The sequence below is a fragment of the Alligator mississippiensis genome, chromosome 12, assembly GCF_030867095.1.
Source record: "Alligator mississippiensis isolate rAllMis1 chromosome 12, rAllMis1, whole genome shotgun sequence".
Classification (NCBI taxonomy): Eukaryota; Metazoa; Chordata; order Crocodylia; family Alligatoridae; genus Alligator; species Alligator mississippiensis.
The window spans coordinates 49,490,081-49,511,962 of record NC_081835.1 but is presented as its reverse complement, the minus strand read 5'-3'; the positions used below and the strand labels follow the sequence as shown (position 1 = coordinate 49,511,962).

Sequence of the window (21,882 nt, the reverse complement as noted above, 5' to 3'; positions counted from 1 at the left end):
AGAAGCTTACTTTATGCATATTGCTGGGCTCTGGACTAAATGTGAATCTTGAAATAAAGACTTCTACAAATCCCAAAGCAGCTTTGCTTTTTCTCATAACGTCTGAGCTACAATCTCACTCCTTAAAATTCAAAAAGTGCATCTTTCACCTAACTGCTGTGTAAATAATGAATCAGCTTTTGAACTGGCATCCAAGCACCTTTCCATTAAAAGTACAGCAAACACTATGAATATACCAGTTTGGAAGCCTGGGAGCAATGCTTTGGGCTTTGACACAAATGATCTCTTTACTCACAGATCAACTGAGCAACGGAGATGATTGCTGGGGATTTCAGGGAAGGATAAAAAAAATAACACTTATTTCTAACCACCTGTTTTAAAGAATTATTGGAGGCTGGGCTGTCCACACCCTCTTCTTGGATGGGAGACTAGAAATGGAGCTGCAGCTCTCAGAACAAGCTGAAAGAGGAAGAAAATGGTAGAGATCTTCAAAGGTAAAATCTACAAGATACAAATGATTTAACAGCTTCTTGGCAAAGTAAGAACTGTAAAGCAGGAAGACTGTAGCCTGCAGCTTGCATTACTGGAAGAGGCTTCTTTAAAAACCATTCAGCTAACCCACTTTTCAATCTAATTCCCTCAAGACCTTTCCGTTGCGCAACTTACTAACATGAATTGTGCATACACACTCAGCAAAGTGATGGTAAATATGCCCTGGGCACGTTCCTGAACAAATACCACCTATTTAGCGATTCTAAACACAACTGAATATGAGTGAAGTAATTTGGGTTTTGTGAATGAGGACAAAGATGCATCAAACAAGCAAGAAGCAAACAAGCTCTCTCCCGTCTCCACTTTAGAAAACCAGCAGGTTGTATCTAATAAATTAACAACAGAACGCAAAATAAACAAGTTGAGGCCCCAGATCTGCTTCTATGTTCCCTTCCTAGCACTGGCATTGAGCCAAATTGTATTTACAGAAGAAAAGAAGAGAATATCAAGTTTCTGGAATGAGCTTCATTGCCAGAAATACAGAAGCATGCTATGTTCTGGAGTGACGCAAGCTGTCGCGTAAAGGGGAGACACTAAATAACATGTAATAAAAATGAGTGCTCTGTACCATCTGGCAAAACATTCTCATCTCTTACGTATTTAGCAGGATGAAAGTTCTCCTTGGGCTCTCCAAACCGAGCAATTGCTCTCTTGTTTTTCATCGTTCAGTGAAATTCAGGAGGCCACCACTCAGAAGGCCAGAGAAGGATGATCTTTAACATCTTAACAAATGAGGAAATTAAATAAAAATATCTTTGGGTCAGAAAGCTGTATGGGTGAGCAAGATAATGACATCACTACCAACACCCAGAGAGAGAATGGAGGGGCTGGCAGCCAGAATGCCAGATGACTAATTAGCCAGGCTGGAGTGCAGGAGACAGGAAAATTCTAACCCTCGCTATTCTGAATATTCCCTCTATGAATACCCTGGCCCAAGCACAGAAGTATGACATTTCAAGAGTTTTAAATACACAAAATGCTTAATGAATAAATAGCTTCCTATGAACTGGGAGAGAAGAAATCTCCAGGTTGCTAATTTATAAAACAGCTGAGAGTCCATGGCTGGTGATGAGTAAAAATAAAATGAAACCTGGGCTTCTTCAAGTAGAGAAATTTGCATTTCTCTTTCATGGCATCCCTACATTTACCCCAAGAGAAAGCTTTAAGAAAGAACAACATAATTCTTGAAGGCATACATTGTAGAAAAATACGCACATAAACAATCTACTTTTAAAAGCACACCAAGACTCTGGTTAGAATTCTAATGGGAAAGAACTGCGATGGGCCAATGAGTGATGGTTTGGTTGTGTCTAAAAGACTGTGCCTTTTCTAGGAAAGTAAGCTTCTCAGAAACCAAAAAACGCAGGGAAGTTTCTGTCATGCTATAAAAAACAGCATGTTAGGGTATGAGCCTTTCTTTGTGATCAAAAATCATCTAACTTCTTTTGAGGGGTTTGAAATACTGAGAGCCATTTCTCAAAACCAAAACCTGCACCCAGACAGAAGCATCATTTTAGACTAAAAAAGCAGAGAGAAGTCATTGTGCTACCCTGTGTCATATCTCAATACTAAGACCCATGGAAAAGAGAACTCTCACTTTGGAGAAAGCTAAGATGTACGCGCTTGTTAAATACATCCTCATATGCAGCAAATGGAGTCTTTTGCTACTGGTACTCACACATGCACAGAGGGTCACTACTGCCTCAGGCTCATGGAACAATCCTGGTTGACCCTGCCAGCAGTGATGCCTCCAGTCGAGTGACAGTGTATTCGCCTTGCAGCACTCAGGGGAGATATAGAAGGGCTAGAGCCCTTCATAGCACACAAAGAAAAACATTATGGCACCTACCTTGCCCCACCACCTCCAAGCACTAATGCAATGGCATTCCCAGTCAGAACACGAGCAAGTCGTGAGAAGTCAGAGTGACGGTCTGGCGGTTTCTGACACACTCGCTCGTACATTTCTACCTGCAGGAAACAGTGCAAAAGGAAGTGTGTGAAATCAGTTTCAAGCATGGATACTTACAACAGAAACGTGACCAAAGGAAACAGCCTGTCAGTACAGTAGCCCCTAACATCTTGTACACCTGTGAGCAATGGCAGAACCTGCAAGTCTAACATCAGTCTCTACAGCGACAAGAGAAAATGCACCACCAATCAGTAGAATAGCTGCAATATCTACTGTCACTCACTGATGAACAGATACCGTTAATACAAAGTACTACAAGGGAGCGGATAGCTGTACTACCAAAGACAAGGCACAAAGCAAGAACCAAACAAGTACAGTAAAAGCTGCATTATCCACCACCTTACAAGCTGGCATGCTCTTTTAACCAGCGTGCCAACTTGGAAGGTAAAAGCAAAACCAGAAGTGCTTGGTGTGGCACTTCCAGTTTCACCGAGCCCCCACTGCCTGGGGCAAAGCAGCCTGTGCTGCCAAGCCTCATGGCTCGGGGCATAGCAGCCTGCACGGGGCCTGCCTCCCTGTCCCTTGGGGCCCACGGGAAGGACAGCAATGCAGCAAGAGGGGCAGCAACGCCCTGGATGCGGCAGGGGAGGCAGTGGCCCCAAACAGGCAAAGACACCTGTTCAGGCCTCTCAGTTAACCGGCATATTTTGTTATCCAGCACCCCCCACTCCCCATGGGTGCCGGATAACAAAGCTTTTGCTGTACTACACATTATCTTTCTCTACCTCATACCTCTGTAACAAGTGGCAGAATTTCTGGATGACACAACACCTCCCCTGAAGCTGTTCTGTTTTGGGCTGTGGGTATAAGGTTACTGGGGAACTTCTGCAGTTCAGCTCTTTTTGCCACAGGTTCTCAACCAAGGAGCTGTGAATAGGTCAGAGAGTCACAGCCATCTTTCTCTTTTAGAGATGGCTAGGTGGGAAAGATTCTAAAAAGTTATCCTTGTGTAATATGGGGGCACAGTACAGAAAAGATTAAACAACTGATTTCTGATAAATCTAACACACTTGGTATTCAATCTCTACTTTAGGGCTTTTAGCTGGATTAATCCAATCCCCCATCCTTTGACAATTAGCGCCCCCGCCCTCCCTTCTGCTATCTTCTTTGCAATCTACTCCTCAACTGTCAGTCCTCCTGTATGTAGTCTGCTGTTTCTGAGTCTCCCAGGTCTTCCTTCACCCCAAGCTGGTTAGCTAGACTAACGAGATAATCCCAAACTTAATAAAATGAATCTGCAGTGTCCTTTTAGACCTTTGGATAATCAGTATTGTACATCACTGCCTGGTCTCAGCAGTGGGCCAGCTCACCATAGTATTTCAATCTTTGACAGCTTCCCAGAGAAGTCAGTCATATATTTAAGTGACCCCATTAAATGTCCGAATTAATGGCAATGCCACTGCTCATGCAGGCATACACTATTACCACTTGTTTGTTTCTTGCCTCTTTCATCCCCTCATCACTCTATCCTGTCTCCCACTAGAAGCAAGATCTTTCCATTTCACTCTCCAAATCCCAACAGGAATAAGTAAAGACCCAGTTTTTTAAATTCTTTCATGTGAATTCCTTTGTATATCAGACTATTTGCTCTTCCAATCCTGCAACAGTCCTGAGAAAATAAAGGAATTTTCACACACAGCTAAAAGAATAATAGCCCCCAGGCAGTTAACAAAAGAATGGAATAAATCATAGGAAGGATGGGGAATTAAGGACATGAAATATAATCCTTTGATGTTCTAACCATTTTGACATCATCAATTCTCGTTGGACCAGCCACATTAGTGGAGAACGATGAAGAACCATTTATTTAAGTACAAAACTTGTTTAATGTGTGGGAAAGAATGATCTGAAACAAAAATGTCAGGTGTTCAGGTGCAAAATATCCATAACAGCTTTCAACCAATAAGGCCAACTGATGAATATGAATTACAATGAAACTGTACTTCAGGACATGCTGCCTTTATTTTACCACTGTCTTTAGTTAGTGTATCAATACCTGAAAATCCAAGTTCACCATACTACAAGCAACTGAGCAGAGCTACACATATGTAGAACAGATTACACAGATCTTTATCTGCTTTCAGTGTATGTAGAGTAGTTACTGTAGCGTAAGAGTGATGCTGTAGCCAAGGTGGTCCAGAAATTATGAGAGAGGCAAAGATTTCTTAGGGTGATATCTTTTATTGGACCAACTGTGTACTAAGTAGACAAGCTTTTGAGTTTCTCTCACCCCCTCCCACTATGCTTCTTTATTATGCTGTGCCTGGCTCTTCTGATCAGACCTGATGTAAAATGTCTTTGTAACAGGGTTACCATCCCGGCTAGGTATCCACCTCCAGTCTTCCCCCGTCTCTGGGCAATCTGCCCACTCCACTTTCCTGCCACGCCTTGAGCAAAATAAAGTTCAGCTGTTACTTGAGCAGGAGACTACCTTCTGTCCACCCTGATGACTAGGTTCACACATGCATGCTCCAACCACCCCTGTACATGCCCCATGCCTTGCAGATGTTCCACTGTGTGTTACCTCTCCAGCCTAGGTCCAGAGCAAACTGGGCACACAGCTGTAGCTCTACTATACTACCCCGGAGGGCCACTCTCATGTCACCCCTCTCTCATGGAGGTCCCATTCATTCCACTGGCTCTCACCCACAGACACAACCTGAGAAGAGTGTGTGGCCCAGAGTAAATCAGCCAGTGCGGGGCCCCGCCTCCAGATCTGAGGAAGGTGGCATCAGATTCAACAGAGGCGGGGGGGTGGGAGGGCCAGATGCAAAGCCAGCAGCAGTGCAGAGTTGCCATGGCCGCTCTGCCCAGATCCATGGCACCCCGCGAAGCGTGGGACCTGGGGTGGTTGCCCCAATTCACACCACCCCCCCCAGGCCCTGCTCACCCATCCTCTTTCATGCTGCCACCGAGTCAGACCGAATCTCCGCTGAATCAAATCAGGGACCGAAGCTTCGCACAGCCCTATTCCCTTACTTCCAGGTGGTTGAGCAGGAGCTCAGTCAGCTGATGTTGCTGCCTCCCTTGCTAACAACCAACTGCCCTCTTTATATATCTGGCCTGTGTTTGAAAATGGCCACTAAAATCAGCCACCTGGCAGCTGCCTGCTCCAGTCCTTAAAGTGGCAAGTACCAAAGGTGCACTGCTACAGTCTTGCATTGAAAAGCTTGTCTAATTCTACTACACAGTTGGTCCAATAAAATGTATCATCTTAAGAAATCCTTGCCTCTTGCAGAATGGTTACTGCAATACAGGGGAGATTTCTAAAGATGTGAAAAGTCATTAGGAAGTAGTGTGCGTTGATTCATGAATGTGGTAGAGTCAGGGTGATGTTGCCTCCATTCATAAATGGAATTGGCATAAATATTTATCCTTAAAAATACCTAGATTTAAATACCTAGTGACCTCAGTTGTAGATAAGAATGAAACCCCATGTGCTTGAAAAAGAAAGGACTTGTCTTTAATTCATCAGCAGAGCTGTTCTTTTTCCTAGATAAATAATAATAGATATTATATCTTGAGAGCTGGCCGGTGTGCCCTGAGAAGCTTGCTTACTGTATCCATTCAGTGTTCAGCATTTAAGAACAGAAATGACCAAAAGTTACCTAACAAATTCAAATGTAAAACCATTCACAGAACAGAAGCTTTATATCATGCCTCAACACTTTCCCTCCCACTCAAAGCAGAACTCAAGCAGATGATGAAAATAAGAAGAGAAGCATGAGGTGCATCTGCCTTACTGAAAAATTAGAAACTGGAAGATGCTGCCAGACACCTTCAGCTCTGGGCTGATGAGCCAACACAACAGCACTTTGCTAATTAATTACTGTGCTTACTAAGATTCTTGTGTTTTTCCTGATCAGAAAGTGCAGCATGCAAGATGTAAACAAAAGCAAATGATATTGCCACAAGCTGCACTCAGGGTTCACAACCTGAAAAGGGAAAGCAGAAGAGTGTTAAGTATGGAGAGCCAAAATTAGCCACGATGTCACTGTGATGTTAAGCATTCAAGCTTCAATACAGGCAATAGTTTTAATGCCAGTGCTGTCGACAGCTGCACTTGTGATACTGGTACTGTTTGCATGCAGAAGGTAAAGATCTTGAGGAGGTCTGCCATTTCATGGAATGATTTCACTTTTGAAAGATCAGCAGACAGATCCAAGCTGTTCATGCAGCAGGTCTTTAAGACCTATCATATGCTTCCAGCCACAAGGGTATGATCTAAACATCTAAAAAATAATTAATGCTTTTTAAAAAAATGCATAAGAAAATTCAAGTATGATATTTGTTTCTTTCCAAGATGTTTTAACTCGTCATATTCACAGACTAATGCAAGGTGAGCTGCTGCTGGTGCAGGTGGTTGGTTGTTTTTTTTTCAGAAGACTAATTTATAGACAAGAATCAAACATTCTGCTTCCGTGTTGACCAGTCCTCTACAGAAAGGATATAACCAGCTGAAGACTGATACAGGCCTACAGGAAAATATGAAAAAGGCTTCCTGTAAGGCCCATCTAAGCAGCAGCAAATGAATAGGGTCTGTCCTCTATCTGTACATCTGACACTGGTTGTCAAGAAAATATCCTATGTGACTTCTTGACACTAGGCAGTAAAGATCCATATGACAAATGCTTCCTGGGTGACAAGCTGCTGGAATGGACAACAGTGTGTCCACTGAGAACTAGTGACTGCTCAAGGATTTCAGGTCAACATCTGCTTTGATGCTTCTGGGCTTTTGTGAGTCTATGACGAAACCCAGTGCATCTCAGAGATTTACAGGAGAATGTACTGTATTGGTCTTGGTTTATAATCAGAAGATACATTATAGCTCTTAGTGTGGGTGTTCTGTTTAAAGCTTTATAGCTAACTTGGGTACCTCTACTGCACTAAGTACAGTGAAGATCCACCCTTTCGTCCATCTTCTCCTTAAAAAGTTTGTACATCTTTTGTGGTCACTGAAGAACTACTTGGTTTGAATATCTGTAATACTGTTCCTCAGCCTGAGAAGATGATATGTTCCCCACACAGGAGAGAAGACGGCCCCTGTAGATGCAGTGGCTACTAACAAACAACTTTGTGATAAGCAAGTCTGTTGTCTCATTTGTGGGTGACAAAACGATAACTACTAGAAAATACATGGATGAGGACAGTGCTTAAAGGAATAAAACTGATATCTGCAGCATAGTACTGGTTGGATCTTCCTGCCTATAGTACCTTATTATCTCTGGAAAAGGCACAGTACAATTCCCTGGGAGGAAGGTCAGAAGGCCAGTGTTAAGCTATTTGGCTGGCTGTGCACTCCTTGGGGACTAGGACAATCTAAAGAATCTGAATATCACTTCTGTTTATCAAACTTGATTTATTCAATTGCTCTACTTTGCTTTAATTACATTTTCCCTGCTGCAATCAAAAGACTCCGCTTCATCTTTGGAGCTTCGAGAAAAATGTTTGCCTGCAGCTAACAATTTCCTCCAGTCTTTCTTGGAGATCAAGGACTTGCATGATCATTTGGCTAGAATTTTCACTTTATTAGGGGAAAGAAATCCTCCTGCGTTTCTTGTTATGATCTAGGACAGAAGCTGTTATCTCAGAAGGAAGAGGCAGAGGAACACTTAGGTTTCATCCTCTTTCCTGGCTCAGCATCTAGGAGAAAATGTGATATTAGGACTTATTTCAGGTGGGCCATTTTGTCAGCCTAAGAGTGGTGGGAAGCCAGCAACTAACAAGTTCATCAGGGAAGGAGAACTGATTGTCACTAGCAAATAACAGGAAGGAACTGGAAAACTCTGGGGAAAACTCCTGATTTTGTCTCTGTGAGGTCATAAATCAGTTAAACCCTGGTATAACCTTAACACCTGGAGAGTCACAAATAGACTTGATGGACTGATTTAACCTCTGGCTGATGCTGGAGTGATTGCAATCTGCTCTGCCTCCTCTAGTACACTGAACAGAGGTAGGGAACATCTTTAAATCGCAGCCTAAGCCCCCCCTACTCAGAACTAGGGAGTAAGCAATTCCTCTGACTTAAGAGTTATGTTTAATTATCTTTTTTACCCAAGGTACCTTGGGTATAGATAGATCATGAATTCCCATTGCCCTGTAAAAGAAAGGGACACCCCAGAAGGCACAGACATGTGCTTAGTCGTTATGTTAATGGTATAAGCAAAACTGATTGGATGGGATACTAATTTATTCTTGATGTAATCAGAATGTATCCTACAAATAGGTTTTTGTCAACTTCGCAAAATACAATCACTGTTAAAAGATGCTTGCCTCTATGATGTTTAAAGAAAAGACCTAGATCAAGCCTTCCAGCCATGTTTTATGGGGAAAAATACTAGTTAGCATTTATTGACACATTTTTCAGCTATAAACAGAAAAACTGATGCAAAGAGGACAGGACTGAAGTGTGAGGTACATAATCCATATTTAAGCACAAACTAATAATGTGCTGATTTTCAAATTGTAAAGCAGCTAGCACTCCTACTGATTACATTGACATGGAGATGATCCCCAAGCAAGCAGCTGACTAAAGTCATCCAAGGACACTTACGTATGTTTGACTATTTTAAAATATTCTCTCACGCAGAACACACAAAAATTTTATCCACATTAATGATCAGACTCTCTGCGAAGCCAATCATATCATTTCTAATATTTGTCAGTCAAGTGTCTTAAAATCAGATACATCTTGCACTGTAAAGTTGAAGAAGTGACCACCATAGAACAAGTGACTTACAGGTAGCACTTATAAATGCCTGTTATAATTTTAGGGTTGTTGGTTGTATCCCTGTTAGTCTAAGGACATAGGCAGACAAGGTTCTTTGGGTAAATGGGATATCTTTTATTAGACCAACTAAATAGTTGGAAAAATTGTTCTTTGCAAGCTTTTGGGCACAAACACCCTCCTTCAGGTATATGGAGAGTTCGCTGGCTTTATATGCTGTCCCGGATAGAATAGAAGCCAATATGCAAAATGCAGGTCAGTGAAAATGCAAATACATGGCAGTGAGGATCAGAGGCCATGGGAGACAATAGGTGTGAGACAGGTAGGTGGGGGTGGGGAAAAGGGGATGTTGACTTGGTGAGAGAATGTAGTTGGTAAGATGTAGAGAGGTTACCTAGGGTTATCAGATGGCTAGCAGGTTATAATGTGCCATAAATTCAATGGCCATACTTAGTCCATGATTTTTTGTATCCAATAGATTTATGAAGTGAAGTTCATAGGCTCTTTTAAGAAAGGTGTTCTATAAATTCCCTTTGAAGATTAGAACTGAGAGATTGGAGAGAGAGTGGTTGTCTTATGAGAAGTGTGCACCCACAGGTAATTGGGTATTTTTATCTTTGATAGATAAAAATATAATTTATTTTATGTATTATTATGTATACATTTTCCCGTTCCCCAGGTTTTGCAATAGAATCACAAACTAGACCTTGACTGCATCAGCTTGGCCATCATCACTGAACAGCTACAAGTACACTGCATGATACAAGAGATGCACTAAGCAACTTAAGTCAAAGTTGCAACATTTCCTCCCAACTCACATCTCACCTCTCCAATAAAACACTGAAGAAATTCATAAATAGTATAAGGAAAAACACAACAAATGCTAAACTAAACCTTCACAGAAAATGCAACTAGCTATATAAGGCAGAAAACCTTGTTCTTTTATGCCGCAAGGAAGTTTGTTAATACATGCGTGATTTCTGGAATGCAGCCCTCTCTTCTTAGCAAGATCTCTGTAAAAACTAAGAACCCAACAATAACACGGAGACCCACATAACAGCTATACATATTTCATCAGCTCCAACAAATCAAAAGCCACATACAAATCCATCAGTCTCTAAATCCGATGTCAATCAAGGAACTCTATTAAGCTGTCTGCTGTAAATTAGGTCTTTGATTAATGGAGACTATATCTATGTAATAACTTATGTAGTCAAATAACGGTATGATGCACTGACATTATCTCAAGTTCACTTTAATGCATAAATAATATGATATAGGTTGTACAGGTATAGACAGGAGGCTACATAGGGGCAAGTGTTCCTTACCAGCTTGGGCAGGCTCCTTCGGGAAAAGACTCTACGAGGACAGCGGAGGTGAAGATGAGCAGAGCACCAGCTCCTCATGTTGAGCCATTCCACAGTTCGGCAAGGAAGGGGACCATCCTCCTTGTGCAGAAGGATCAACTGCTTCTGGGCTCGAACTGCTGTGTTCTCCAGCATCCTTTCCAGCTGAAGTATACCACAGACACACACAGTAAGGATATCAGTTCTCTGCTATTACAGACAACTGAATAAACTTGCACCATATCTGTTCCTCTCCTTCTTACCATCTTCCTCTTATTCCCATCTGTATCTCCAAATAAATTTAGAAATGTGCACACTAAAAACCATCATACAAGGGTAATTCAGGCAAATATGTTCATGTCTTTGGATTTATATGACTACTCCCAACAATAGTAGGTAGCTAATTTTTCCCTACTTTGAGCTCAGCAATCAGATCTTTATACACATAATAAAGTAAAAGTCTTTGCAACTCTGAATTAGCAGGGACTTATACAGAACAGTTTTATTAAACAAGGTGGACACTTTATGCATATAGTGCTGAATGTAAACCTAAACATGCAGTGAATCAACATACAATGCTTGTGTAACATGAAATCTATTTCCTATTTCAAATCAAGTTTACAAAGGCTTAATGATGCTTCTTAGTAGATTTTCAGCATGTTTTAAATTAGGCTGGGAATTTTTTTTTCTTTTTCCTGTTATCCAACTGATGGCAACATAACATATGTCACTGCTAGCCTCTATGCACCTACTTATTTCAAGGCAGAGGCAAGACAGAGGAGTGACATACAAAACAACTGCAGAGGGTCACATTTTTCAGACTCCCTGGAGCTTCAGATAAGTTTCTAGGACTCAGAATCCAATCAACCTTAGAAACACCTTTTTAGGAATCATGTCCCAGGCAAAAGGGACATCAACAGTCAGAATCCAAAATAAAGTAAATGGTGGAACAAAATGCATTTGAGAGTCCGCGTCATAATGCATGAACTCCTCCAAAATAATGCAGTCCCTCTGACTTGACTTGAAAATTTGGCTGAGATAATAAGGAATTCCTTAGAGGAAAACAGCTTTTCAAATTGTGTGTGAAAAGCATTTTCTTACTGTGGTATGAAGAGAAGAAATAGTGAAGCAATGTTAAATGGGTTCGAATGCTATTTAGGGCCAGTAAATTCTTAAAATTTGCAATGCACCTCTTACAGAAGTTTGATTCAGTTATTTTTCAGTCCAAAGAGTATCAGACCCAGTAAAACTAAACAGCGCAACTTTTGCATAATTTTGGCAAACCCTAACAGGAAGAGATGAGGGAGAAAAATATTCTGCACCTCTCCAACAGTGGGCTCCTGTTCTCCTAGTCCAACGATCAGGATGCAGTCAGCCTGTCGGATACAGCGCTGGGTCCATGGAGTAAGGGTACTGTCTGCCTGGTAGAGCACAATGCGATGAATATCCTCCTGCTGCCCCAGCCAGCTACTGAGTCGATACTCATGAATACTGGAAGACACAGAAACATAAAACATCCTTCTCCCCAAACAGGAAAGTGTTCAGTCTGATGAAAGGACAAAAATCAAGAAAGGAAGAGGAAATATGGAAGGTTATCAGCAATTTTGAGCGTCACATGACATGCTCTGATCACCCTATTTTAAAGAAGCGTTTCTCTTCTTTTTTGCCTATTTTAGACACTATCTTCCCAACTGTGTGTGGGAGGGGTAGGGAAGGGGGGCAAGAGGTGAGGGGGAATCTATTCCCCCATCCACAGCACCATTGGTAAAATCTCAGCTGCTCAGGTCCACTGTCACTGTGCTTTGGGAAAACACAACCTGGAAAAAACAGAAGCCAAAACAAATCTTTTCCGATCCCTCAAACTAAACTCAATTTCATTGTTTTATGCCCCAAAAGATACCAAACACAAATCAAATCTACTCTTTCCAACAACAGCAACAAGCTGGGACTCCAAACCAGCAAAGCAGTAGCAAAACAATGACACTCCCCAGCAGCCCTCTTCTCCAATCTGCTAACACTGAGGATGCTTTCAAAGCAACTAAACCCTGCAATGCTGGTTCATGGCCACTACCCAAATTTAACTGTGTTGTTCCCAAGGTGTAATGTGATCTGGCTTTTAGAGTCCCAGACATGATGTTGGGATATAGATTTCATAGCTTTTTAAAGTTGGAAGGGACCTCAGCAGATCATCGAGTCCAACCCCCTGTCCTGGGCAGGAAAGAGCGCTGGGGTCAGGTGACTCCAGCCAGGTGCTTGTCCAGTCTCCTCTTAAAGACCTCCAGGGTAGGGGAGAGCACCACCTCCCTTGCAAGCCCATTCCAATTCTGGTAACCTTTATCATAAATAAGTTCTTCCTGATGTCCAATCCAAATCTACTCTGTCAATTTGTGGCTGTTGTTTCTAGTTACCCCAAGGGGCATCCTGGTAAGCAGAGTATTTCCTATTCCTTGCTGCCCCCCTGATAAATTTGTAGATGGCCACAAGATCACCTCTCAGTCTTCTCTTGTGGAGGCTGAAGAGATCCAGGTCCCTCAATCTCTCTTCACAGGACCTTACCTGCAGGCCCCTAACCATATGAGTAACCCTCCTCTGGACCCTCTCAAGGTTATCCACATCCTTCTTGAAGTGCAATGCCCAAAACTAGATGCAGTACTCCAGCTGCGGCCTTACCAATGCCACATAGGGTGGAAGTATCACCTCTTTAAACCTATTCGTGATGCGCCTGCTAATGCATGATAGCTTTACTTATCACTTCGTCACATTGACAACTCACGTTCATCTTGGAGTCTACTATGACTTCAAGATCCCTTTCTGCCGCTATGCTACTTAGAAAGTCATCTCCCAATCTGTAGGTGTGTTGGTGATTCTTTCTCCCAAGGTGCAGCACTTTGCACTTATCTTTGTTAAACTGCATCCTACTCTGTTCTGCCCACTTTTCCAACCTGTCCAAATCCACCTGAATCCATTCCCTGCCCACCAATGTGTTTACTTTGCCCCATAATTTGGTGTTGTCTGTAAATTTGGGGCAAGCAAAATATGGCCCGCAGGCCAGATCCATCCCACCAAGTATTTTCATCTAGCCCATGGTGCCCACCAATAAATTGTGCCCAGCCAAGCCCTTCCACCCACGAGGGTAGAAGCGAGGCACCCATGTGTACACACAGCCCCAAACATACACTGTTGCCTGACTCCCACTCTTGCGGGCAGAAGGGCCTGGCCAGTGTGCAGCTTCCATGCAGGGCTGCTGCTGCTGCAGTCCCTTGGGACTGCAGGGTGGGGCTGCAGCTGGGCAGGAGCATACAGCATGAGGCTGGGGCTGGTGGCAGCACAGATCCCATGCTCAGGGGAGTGGTAACAGCGTGGAGCATGGCTGGGCAGCGTATAGGTGCGAGTAAGGGTGGGGGGATGGCACACTCCTCCCATGGTGCACAGCCCCCAGCAGGTGGTGGTGGCAGCAGCAGCAGGTGGGGCACAGGTATCTGGTCAGGCATAGCTCTGGCCAGCACTGCACATTGCAGCGAGGAGCACAGCCTCCACTGGGCAGTCTCCATCACCGGCGTGCTGGTGCTGTGCACTCGCACAGCAAAGAGGGAAGCCCCACATGCTGGAGCCAGCTGCCTTCCTCACTGGGGCTGTGTGACACCACAGAGACACCTCAGGTGCTGGAGCCGGCTGCCTTCCCCACCCCCCCAGGAGAAGGCACCTGGGGCTTTCCTCCCCTGCAGTGCAGCCCTGGCAGGGAAGGCAGCCGGCTCCTGCACACAGGGCTTCCCTCCTGTGCCCAGCAAGTGCAGGGGCTGCGCGTGAGTGGCAGGGAGTGCCAGTGATACAGACGGCCCGAGGGAAGATACACTCCTTGCTGCAGTGTGCAGCACTGGCCGAGTTGCGTCCCACTGGATGTCTGCACCCCGAGCACCCTGCCTCCTGCGGCACCATAGGGAAAGTGCGGGAGGTTCCCATACCCTCTGTCACACCCCACAACCCCCCACATATATACAACCTCCACCCATTGCCTATACCCACCCACACAGCTATGCCCCCCTCACCAATCCCCACCCCACCCATATTCTACCACCCACCCAGCTGTGCACACACATCCCACACCCCACCATACACCCCCATCCCACCATACAGACACACACACATCCAGACCCCACCATACACCCCTCCCACAATATACAAGACTAAGAATTTATTTTTGAGTTATTATGCAGTGACCTCTATATGCACTACACAAACGCATATCATGACAAAAATATTTTTTGGAATAAAATTACAATACACTATAGTAGGTGTTTGACTTTTAGTGTATGATTTGGCTTTTTTCTGGTTCTAAGTTAGCAAACTCCCCTCCCCCCCCTTCCAAAAGTAGTATTTCTAGAGGGTAAGGGGAGGGACTTCCAGTAGCAAAGGTCATGGGTTAGAGGTGGGACTTCTGGTTGCAAGATCTCAACAAAGGAGAAGGGCAACTGTCAAGGGGCAGGGCTACCCATGCAGCCCTTGACAGCTCACCAAAACTCGTTAAGTGGCCCTCCACCTGAAATAATTGCTTGCCCGTGCCAGAGGTATGGTGTCTATACACTGGGCTCTTCAAAAGGGAAGGGAGCAAAGTTTGCAATTTTCTTTATTGAAGAAGAAAGAAACCAGACTTTTATTAGGCAGAAGAATATTTGGAACCATATTTATAAATGTTTGTATTAAACAACAACTAAAGCCTTTGGGAGCCTATACATATGCAGTGAGGATGCTCTGACCTGCTGTAATTACAGGCAACCCCCACTTAATGCTGTTTTGCTTAGCGTTATTTCACTATAACACTCATTTTAAATCGATACCTGATTTCACTTAGTGCTCAGCAAGTTTCGTTATAATGCTCGTGGTTGCCATCTTGGGTCATTAAAAACAAATGCAGTTGCCATCTTGGGTCATCAAATACTTTCGGTTTCACTTAACGCTCAGGTTTTCAGGAACCAATTAAGAGCACTAAGCAGGAGTTGCCTGTACAGTGCATCAAAGCAGACTCCAGATTCATGTGTATCAGGGTCCCCAGGCTGAAAAATAGCAGTAGGCATGCTTTAACTAAAGCTCATTCGACAAGTTTTAGCTAAAATACTGCTGTCACCATTTTTCAGTGCAGGGACACTGATATACAGGACACTCTGGGAGCTTTAATTAGAGCAGCTCTTGGAGCATCACTCTTTATGTTTGAGCCATGACCATAACAATCCATGGTTAAGTTTCTCTCCAGTTACAGGCTTCACAGTGTTGTTGTTCTGCCTTGTGCTCATGAGCCAGAAAGATGTTGATGCTTTCAGGACTACAAACCTAAATGTGAACAATAATTCCAGTTCTAAAGAAGCAGATAAGACTCAGATTCTATACTCTATACCTAGACGTGCTAGGTAAGCATGTGAGCACAGGTAGTGAACGAAAAGCAAGTCTAACCTATTCAATTTGATATACCTGAGAAGTTTCTCATAGGTGGGTTCTGCCACTTTGCAGGCTCTCGTTTCTTCTTCCTGCTTTTTGTGGCCTTAAACACTTACTTACTTATTCTGAAGAAACAGGATACAGCTCTGTCTGATGTTAATCAGACATTTCATGACATCTTTACAAATGAATGTAAAATATCTCTTCATTAAATGATTAGGTTAATTAATCTTCCATCTACTTCAAATGCATTTGCTCAGCAATTGGAGAAAACAGGTGCATGATAAAGAGCTTTTATAATAAAAAATAATTTTTTTTAAATATGTCATCAGATCTGAATCTGCTTTATGGCCAAGCACAATGCATGTCAGCAGGCACGGCTACTTTATCCAGTCCAAGCAGGCTATTTCAAAATAAAGCAGTGCTGGCTCCCCATATTCCAGATGAATAGCACAGGATCAGTCCACATGCCAGCTCCTGCATGGGCTCAGAGTACAGGGTTAGCCCATGGGTGTGACCCTACACTTTGGATCCAGCCATGGTGCAACTATGCAGGACCATGTCACCTGGACCACACCGTTTCCTACCTGTCCAGAAATTTGGCAGTGGAGCAGTGGTGGCAGCATTGGTTGTCATGGCTTTGGGAGAAATTAACACTGCTACCACTCCACTGTCGCCAAATCACCAAATATGTGGGGAGCCCACAGGCTGGATAACAAAGCTCTATATGTTGGATTCAGACCATGAGCAGGAGGTCGAGCACCACTGGATTAGAGCACCTTGGACCTTCCACACTGCTCTGTTAGAAGTTGTTAAGGGAAGCACGTACCTGTCTAGGGCAGCAGAACCAAGCCGCTGTTTGATATTATCACTGGTAAGCAGCAAAGCAGGACCTAGAAGAATACAAAATCATTACATACAAACACCAGCCATCTGGCTGCTGACAAGTTGTACAAGAAAACAGAACAACCATTCCTTTCACAATGCGCTCCATGAATAAACTTCCTTTCAAGATCCTAAGGAGTACCAGCACTGTCTAGAATCAACCCTGTCTAGAGGCGTCAGTCCCTGCCCACAGCTCGAACAAAGCACTTCCATATTTACCTGCAATGACTTTTACTCGAAACTCCCACGCTCCCAGGGTCCTGCTAATGCCTGTCAGTCCTAGCCTACAATGCCTCTGACCTACAATATACAAGGGTTTCTATTGCAGCCATTTCTGATGTAGATTTTTGTTCTGGCAATAAAAAAATGCAGATGTCCCATCTTCAGCTAAGGAAAAACTGGAATCCTGTTTCTAAAGAAGGAAAGGTTACATTATTCACTCACTGAAGCAGTCTTCATTATATGTACATCTTTCATGGACACAGGGCCTTCTACTCCTCAAATGAATCCTAAAGTATTTTCCCCTAGCCTAGTCCCCCGACAACAGTTACTATGCACTATGTATAAAACAACTAGAATAGATAGGACTTAAGTGTCATTGCTACTCCTAAATGGGTCTAGAGAGTAAAATCAAAGGCACTTTTCTACAAGGTAAGGGAGGAGAGAGGGGGAGAAGGGATTTGCTGATCAAATTGGGTCTTGCACACCTAATGTAGAACAATACTAAGCCACTCAAGCGACTTTTCAACACACATAATGAAATTTTTTTTTCTTTCATCCATTTTACTCAATATTTTATTAGCTGTAATAAATGTCATATGCAGTGAAGTTTTCCCACCAGAATAATTGCAGCTAGATAGACAAGACACGGAAGAGAAATTTAAAGAATTAATCTCATGCTGAAAGGAAAGGTCGTCTCATATATTGAGAAAGACATTTGTATTCAGCAAAACATGAAATAAAAATCCCCTTGTACTAACATTTCCCCATTGTAATAATTCATTTCCTTGTTAATGCAAGAACTGAATCTGTTAATAAAATAACAAGCTGTTTAAAATTACATGCAGCCTCTTGATGCATTATAAAGCAGTACCATCTTGTGTACTGAGCAAAGTACTAGAAGCCAGGAACATGCGTTTGATTCTAACTTTGCCATTAACTTGCTATGTGACATTAGAAAACTTGGGCTTAACCTTCTCAGTATAACTCATCATAAAACAACAATTGGTAAGAGAAGATTGCAGGTTCACTGCTAAGTTCTCATAAGGGAGAAATGACAAAAAATAGTTCCTTACTTCTGCCCCCTTTTTGGCCTCATTCTATATGGTTTAGGATACAATTGTATTATCATAATTACAACAATATTACTTATACTGTATTAGTTACATTAAAGCCTAGAAGCCCTTACGGGCAATTGGGACACTACTATGACAGACAGTTTGAGAGATAGACATTGCCCTCAAAACTTTCCTGCTTATTCGGTTCCTATCATTTTCTCAACTTTGACTGAAGTAGTCAAAACTGTTCTCCTTGTAACTGCCAGCTAAAAGGAAACCAAAAGTAATTAGGGAGAAAGCTTTTCTGTACAACAGCCATTGAAAGCACTGACATTTGGGAAAATATAAATGCCAGCATTTGCTCTGTTTTAAAGAATGAAAAATAATATAGAAACTTAATGCAGTGTATGACACTGTGACATTTGGAAAGCTGGGAGTTGACCTCAAATGTTAAAGATGTTTTCCTTTTCTTTCTGCATATAATTTTAAAAGGTAGTATCCTTAAACTTATCAGCAATTTGGTGGAGAGTTCACTTCTGTGGTCTTTATTTATTTATTAAATGATTTTAATATATTACAGTAAGTCTAGGCCTTAATGCACAAGTTATCTTTTTCTAATTTAAACAGGTTTATTTTTAAACAGAAAAAGTAAATTAATATACACAAAATCTGACAAATAAAAAAAGTCAATTTCTAACCACTCGATTTTTTCCCCACAATACTTTTGTTCCTCCCTGCCAGACCTCAACTCATCTCCATGCATTTCACCACACAAATTGACAAGATACAAAAAAAGCAGTGATCATTTCAATTTTCTCTCACATGTCTCCAAATGGCTAAACCTTTTTCCATTCTTATTCATTAATTACTGGATCTCTGGGAATGGAAAAGGAGAAGGGAGAGAACAAGAAGGACAAAAAAGTCACTGTCAACCTGGTACATAAATTAAGACTTTTGGTGGGGGAAGATGAAACAAAAGATGATGCTTCCAGGTTTATTTTTCATTCTTAAATAAAGTTTTTGATAGTGGAATTCTATTATCCTTTGAAACTGGAGATACTGGAGTCACAAAACAGCATCTGTGAGTGTAAGCATGAGCAAAATTGCAGACCTAAATGCTCTCACAAAAACCTGCCTATAACTGTCGGTTCTCCACATTACACAACTGCCGCTGCACCAGAGTACTGGCAGAGGATGGAATCGTGCTTCCAAAGCGATCAGTCAGCTTTGCTTTGCTTGCTTCAGAAGTAATGACCATCTGCACTGCACTTTCATTTTCTAGCATACTCCCAATTAACAAACCAAAAAAAGCTCCATCTCATTAACATGTTCAAGAAATTAACATACCCATTCTTAAGCAGGCAAAACAGAACTATGAAAACACTATTTAAATGTAAGTAGCTCAGGCAACCTTGGTGCTAAAGTAATTTCTCCTGTACATGTCCCTCATACAGCTGTGTTAAATAAGCATTATAGGGCCCTAGGTGCACTATTGCTTGTAACTGTGTGAGATTATCACAGCTGCATTATGTTTAAAACACTGTATTCACCACACCTAGCGCTGGTGGTGTCTTTCTGAAAACTAACCTCTACCTGCAGCCCACCTCACCCCAGCCTTCCTGATAACCACCTCTAAGAGATGAGAGCCTGGATTCTAAAATGATATTTATGTAAAATCGAAAGGGAGCAAAGTTGCTTGAAACTCTATAGGAAGTATCCTTGGGATCCTTATTTACTTTAAATATGTCAGCATCCAGGAGGTTTTGCTCTACATCAGCAATGTAATCTCATAGACAGACGTGAATACTCTCTGCTGAGGAATCTCACCAGAGAACTTTTTACTGGTGCTCCAAATGTTTCCATTTTTCAGGATGATTGATCCCCAACAAACTTTAAGATCAAGTTAAGGATAGAGGCTAATAACTAAGGTTTTGGTTAATATTACCCTTCCAGAACCATACAAGCCTACGAAATGTAGTTAAGGCAGCACTTCAACAAGGCACCCCAATTCTACCACAGTAGAGGTATGCTAGGCATCGAAAGGATGCACGGCAGAACACTGATTTTATAGCTTGTTTTATATACATGTGTCCAATGGTAGGGAAGACTATTTGTCATTATGCTAACCTTTGCTATTTTCATGTACATGCTCTGATGTGTTGTTAGGGCACATGATGAGTGCATGCAAATATATGTTAGTCCTGCAGCTAATGAGTTAATTGGGCACTATGGGCAATCATAAGGATTGATCTTGTCTGGTGCAGAACAGATTCTATGGGGAGCTGTTTGTCCTATGTATGAGCTGAGTCCTCATGACTGAGCCCTTATGGAAGGGTGGAGAGCAATTTGCCCAACAGGAACATGTGAAATGCATGTTCTGTTCAAGTTTGCAAAGTAAGCTATAAAGCAGCCCAGCCCATAAGCAAACAACAAGAGGCATCCTACTCTCTGAGAATGCTGCTTTGAACAGGCAAGGTGTTCAAGCTGGCCTCTCAGCTCTGTTCCCAAAACAGTGCCCCAAGAGGTCTTTGGGTGCCTCACTGAAGAAGGTCCACTTTAACTTTACATTTCCTTAATTTCTAGCTTAGATGTGTGTCTTTGTAAAGAAACAGTTTTTAAAGGCATCACCTCCTGAAACCGCAGCTGCATGCATCTCTGCAATTTCAGCTACAACATCTTTTGTGAGGACATTTCCTGAGGGCTTTTTGATGATCTCATGTCTACTGGACTGAAGCTCATGGAGAAATGCCTCCTTGGCATCCTTGTTAAAATCTCTTGCTAATTACAGACCCTGACAACTGAATTGTGGAAGACAGCTTTGATGCTGCAAATCTCCTCAGGCCTGCAGGGAAAGGGAGAAGAAGTAAGCTAGAGGTATTGCCACCAGCAGGACTTAGAAAAAAGCACACAACAAGAATTACCTTGCTCCTCCGAACTCCCAGCAGGATACCCAGGAGTGTAGAATCCTTCCCAAATCTTTCTTATTTGTACATTAAAAAGTTCCTCAGATTCCTGACAAGGTTCTTTGGGTAAATGTGATATATTTTATTAGACCAACTAAATAGTTGGAAAAATTGTTCTTTGCAAGCTTTCAGGCACAAACACCCTTCTTCAGGCACGGGGAGAGTTTGTTGGTTTTTTGTGTGCTCTCCTGGGTGGAATGGAAGCCAGGATGCAAACAGTTTGCCTAATTTTCCCAACTAGTTAGTTGGTCTAATAAAAGAGATCACATTTACCCAAAAAACCTAGTTTACCTATGTCCTTAGACCAACACAACAACAACCAACAGCCCTGACCACTTCCACTCCACCCACTGTGGGATCTTGATAGACTTGGCAAAGTCTCCAACATTGTCAGTGTCGTGGACAGGAAAAGGATGTCAAGAAGACAGGGCTGTGAATAGCTCCAAATCCTCTGATTCCTTCTTTTTAAGACTTGCTTTAAGTGCAGAATGGCTCAGGGTGCTAAAGTGCAGTGCTGATCGCACAGCATTTCTAAAGGGTATCAGCATCTCTGACAGGAAAGAAAGGACAACTATTGATATATATATTTATTACTAAGCAGATAGATTCTCAGGTAAAATTACTTTAAGTTCCAGGCCACATGGCTGCAATTGGCTGCTCCTGAAAAGAAAATATGCAGAAATGTGGATTTAAATTAAAGCACATCTAAAAATAACTCTGAAACAGTAAGTCT

At 42.4% G+C, this 21,882-nt stretch overlaps 1 protein-coding gene across 7 annotated transcripts in view; it reads right to left on the bottom strand.

Annotated features, from left to right (window-relative positions):
• The window catches only part of PNPLA7 (patatin like phospholipase domain containing 7), a 280,484-nt gene that overhangs the window by 68,218 nt on the left and 190,384 nt on the right, over window positions 1–21,882 (bottom strand). For all 7 annotated transcript variants that reach the window (XM_059715474.1, XM_059715475.1, XM_059715477.1 and 4 more), the window contains 4 exons: window positions 16,854–16,917; window positions 11,917–12,085; window positions 10,577–10,759; window positions 2,402–2,520 (listed from right to left, as the gene is read on the bottom strand). In XM_059715474.1, coding sequence (XP_059571457.1) covers window positions 2,402–2,520; window positions 10,577–10,759; window positions 11,917–12,085; window positions 16,854–16,917 — 535 coding nt within the window. The remainder of the gene's footprint in view (window positions 1–2,401; window positions 2,521–10,576; window positions 10,760–11,916; window positions 12,086–16,853; window positions 16,918–21,882) is intronic.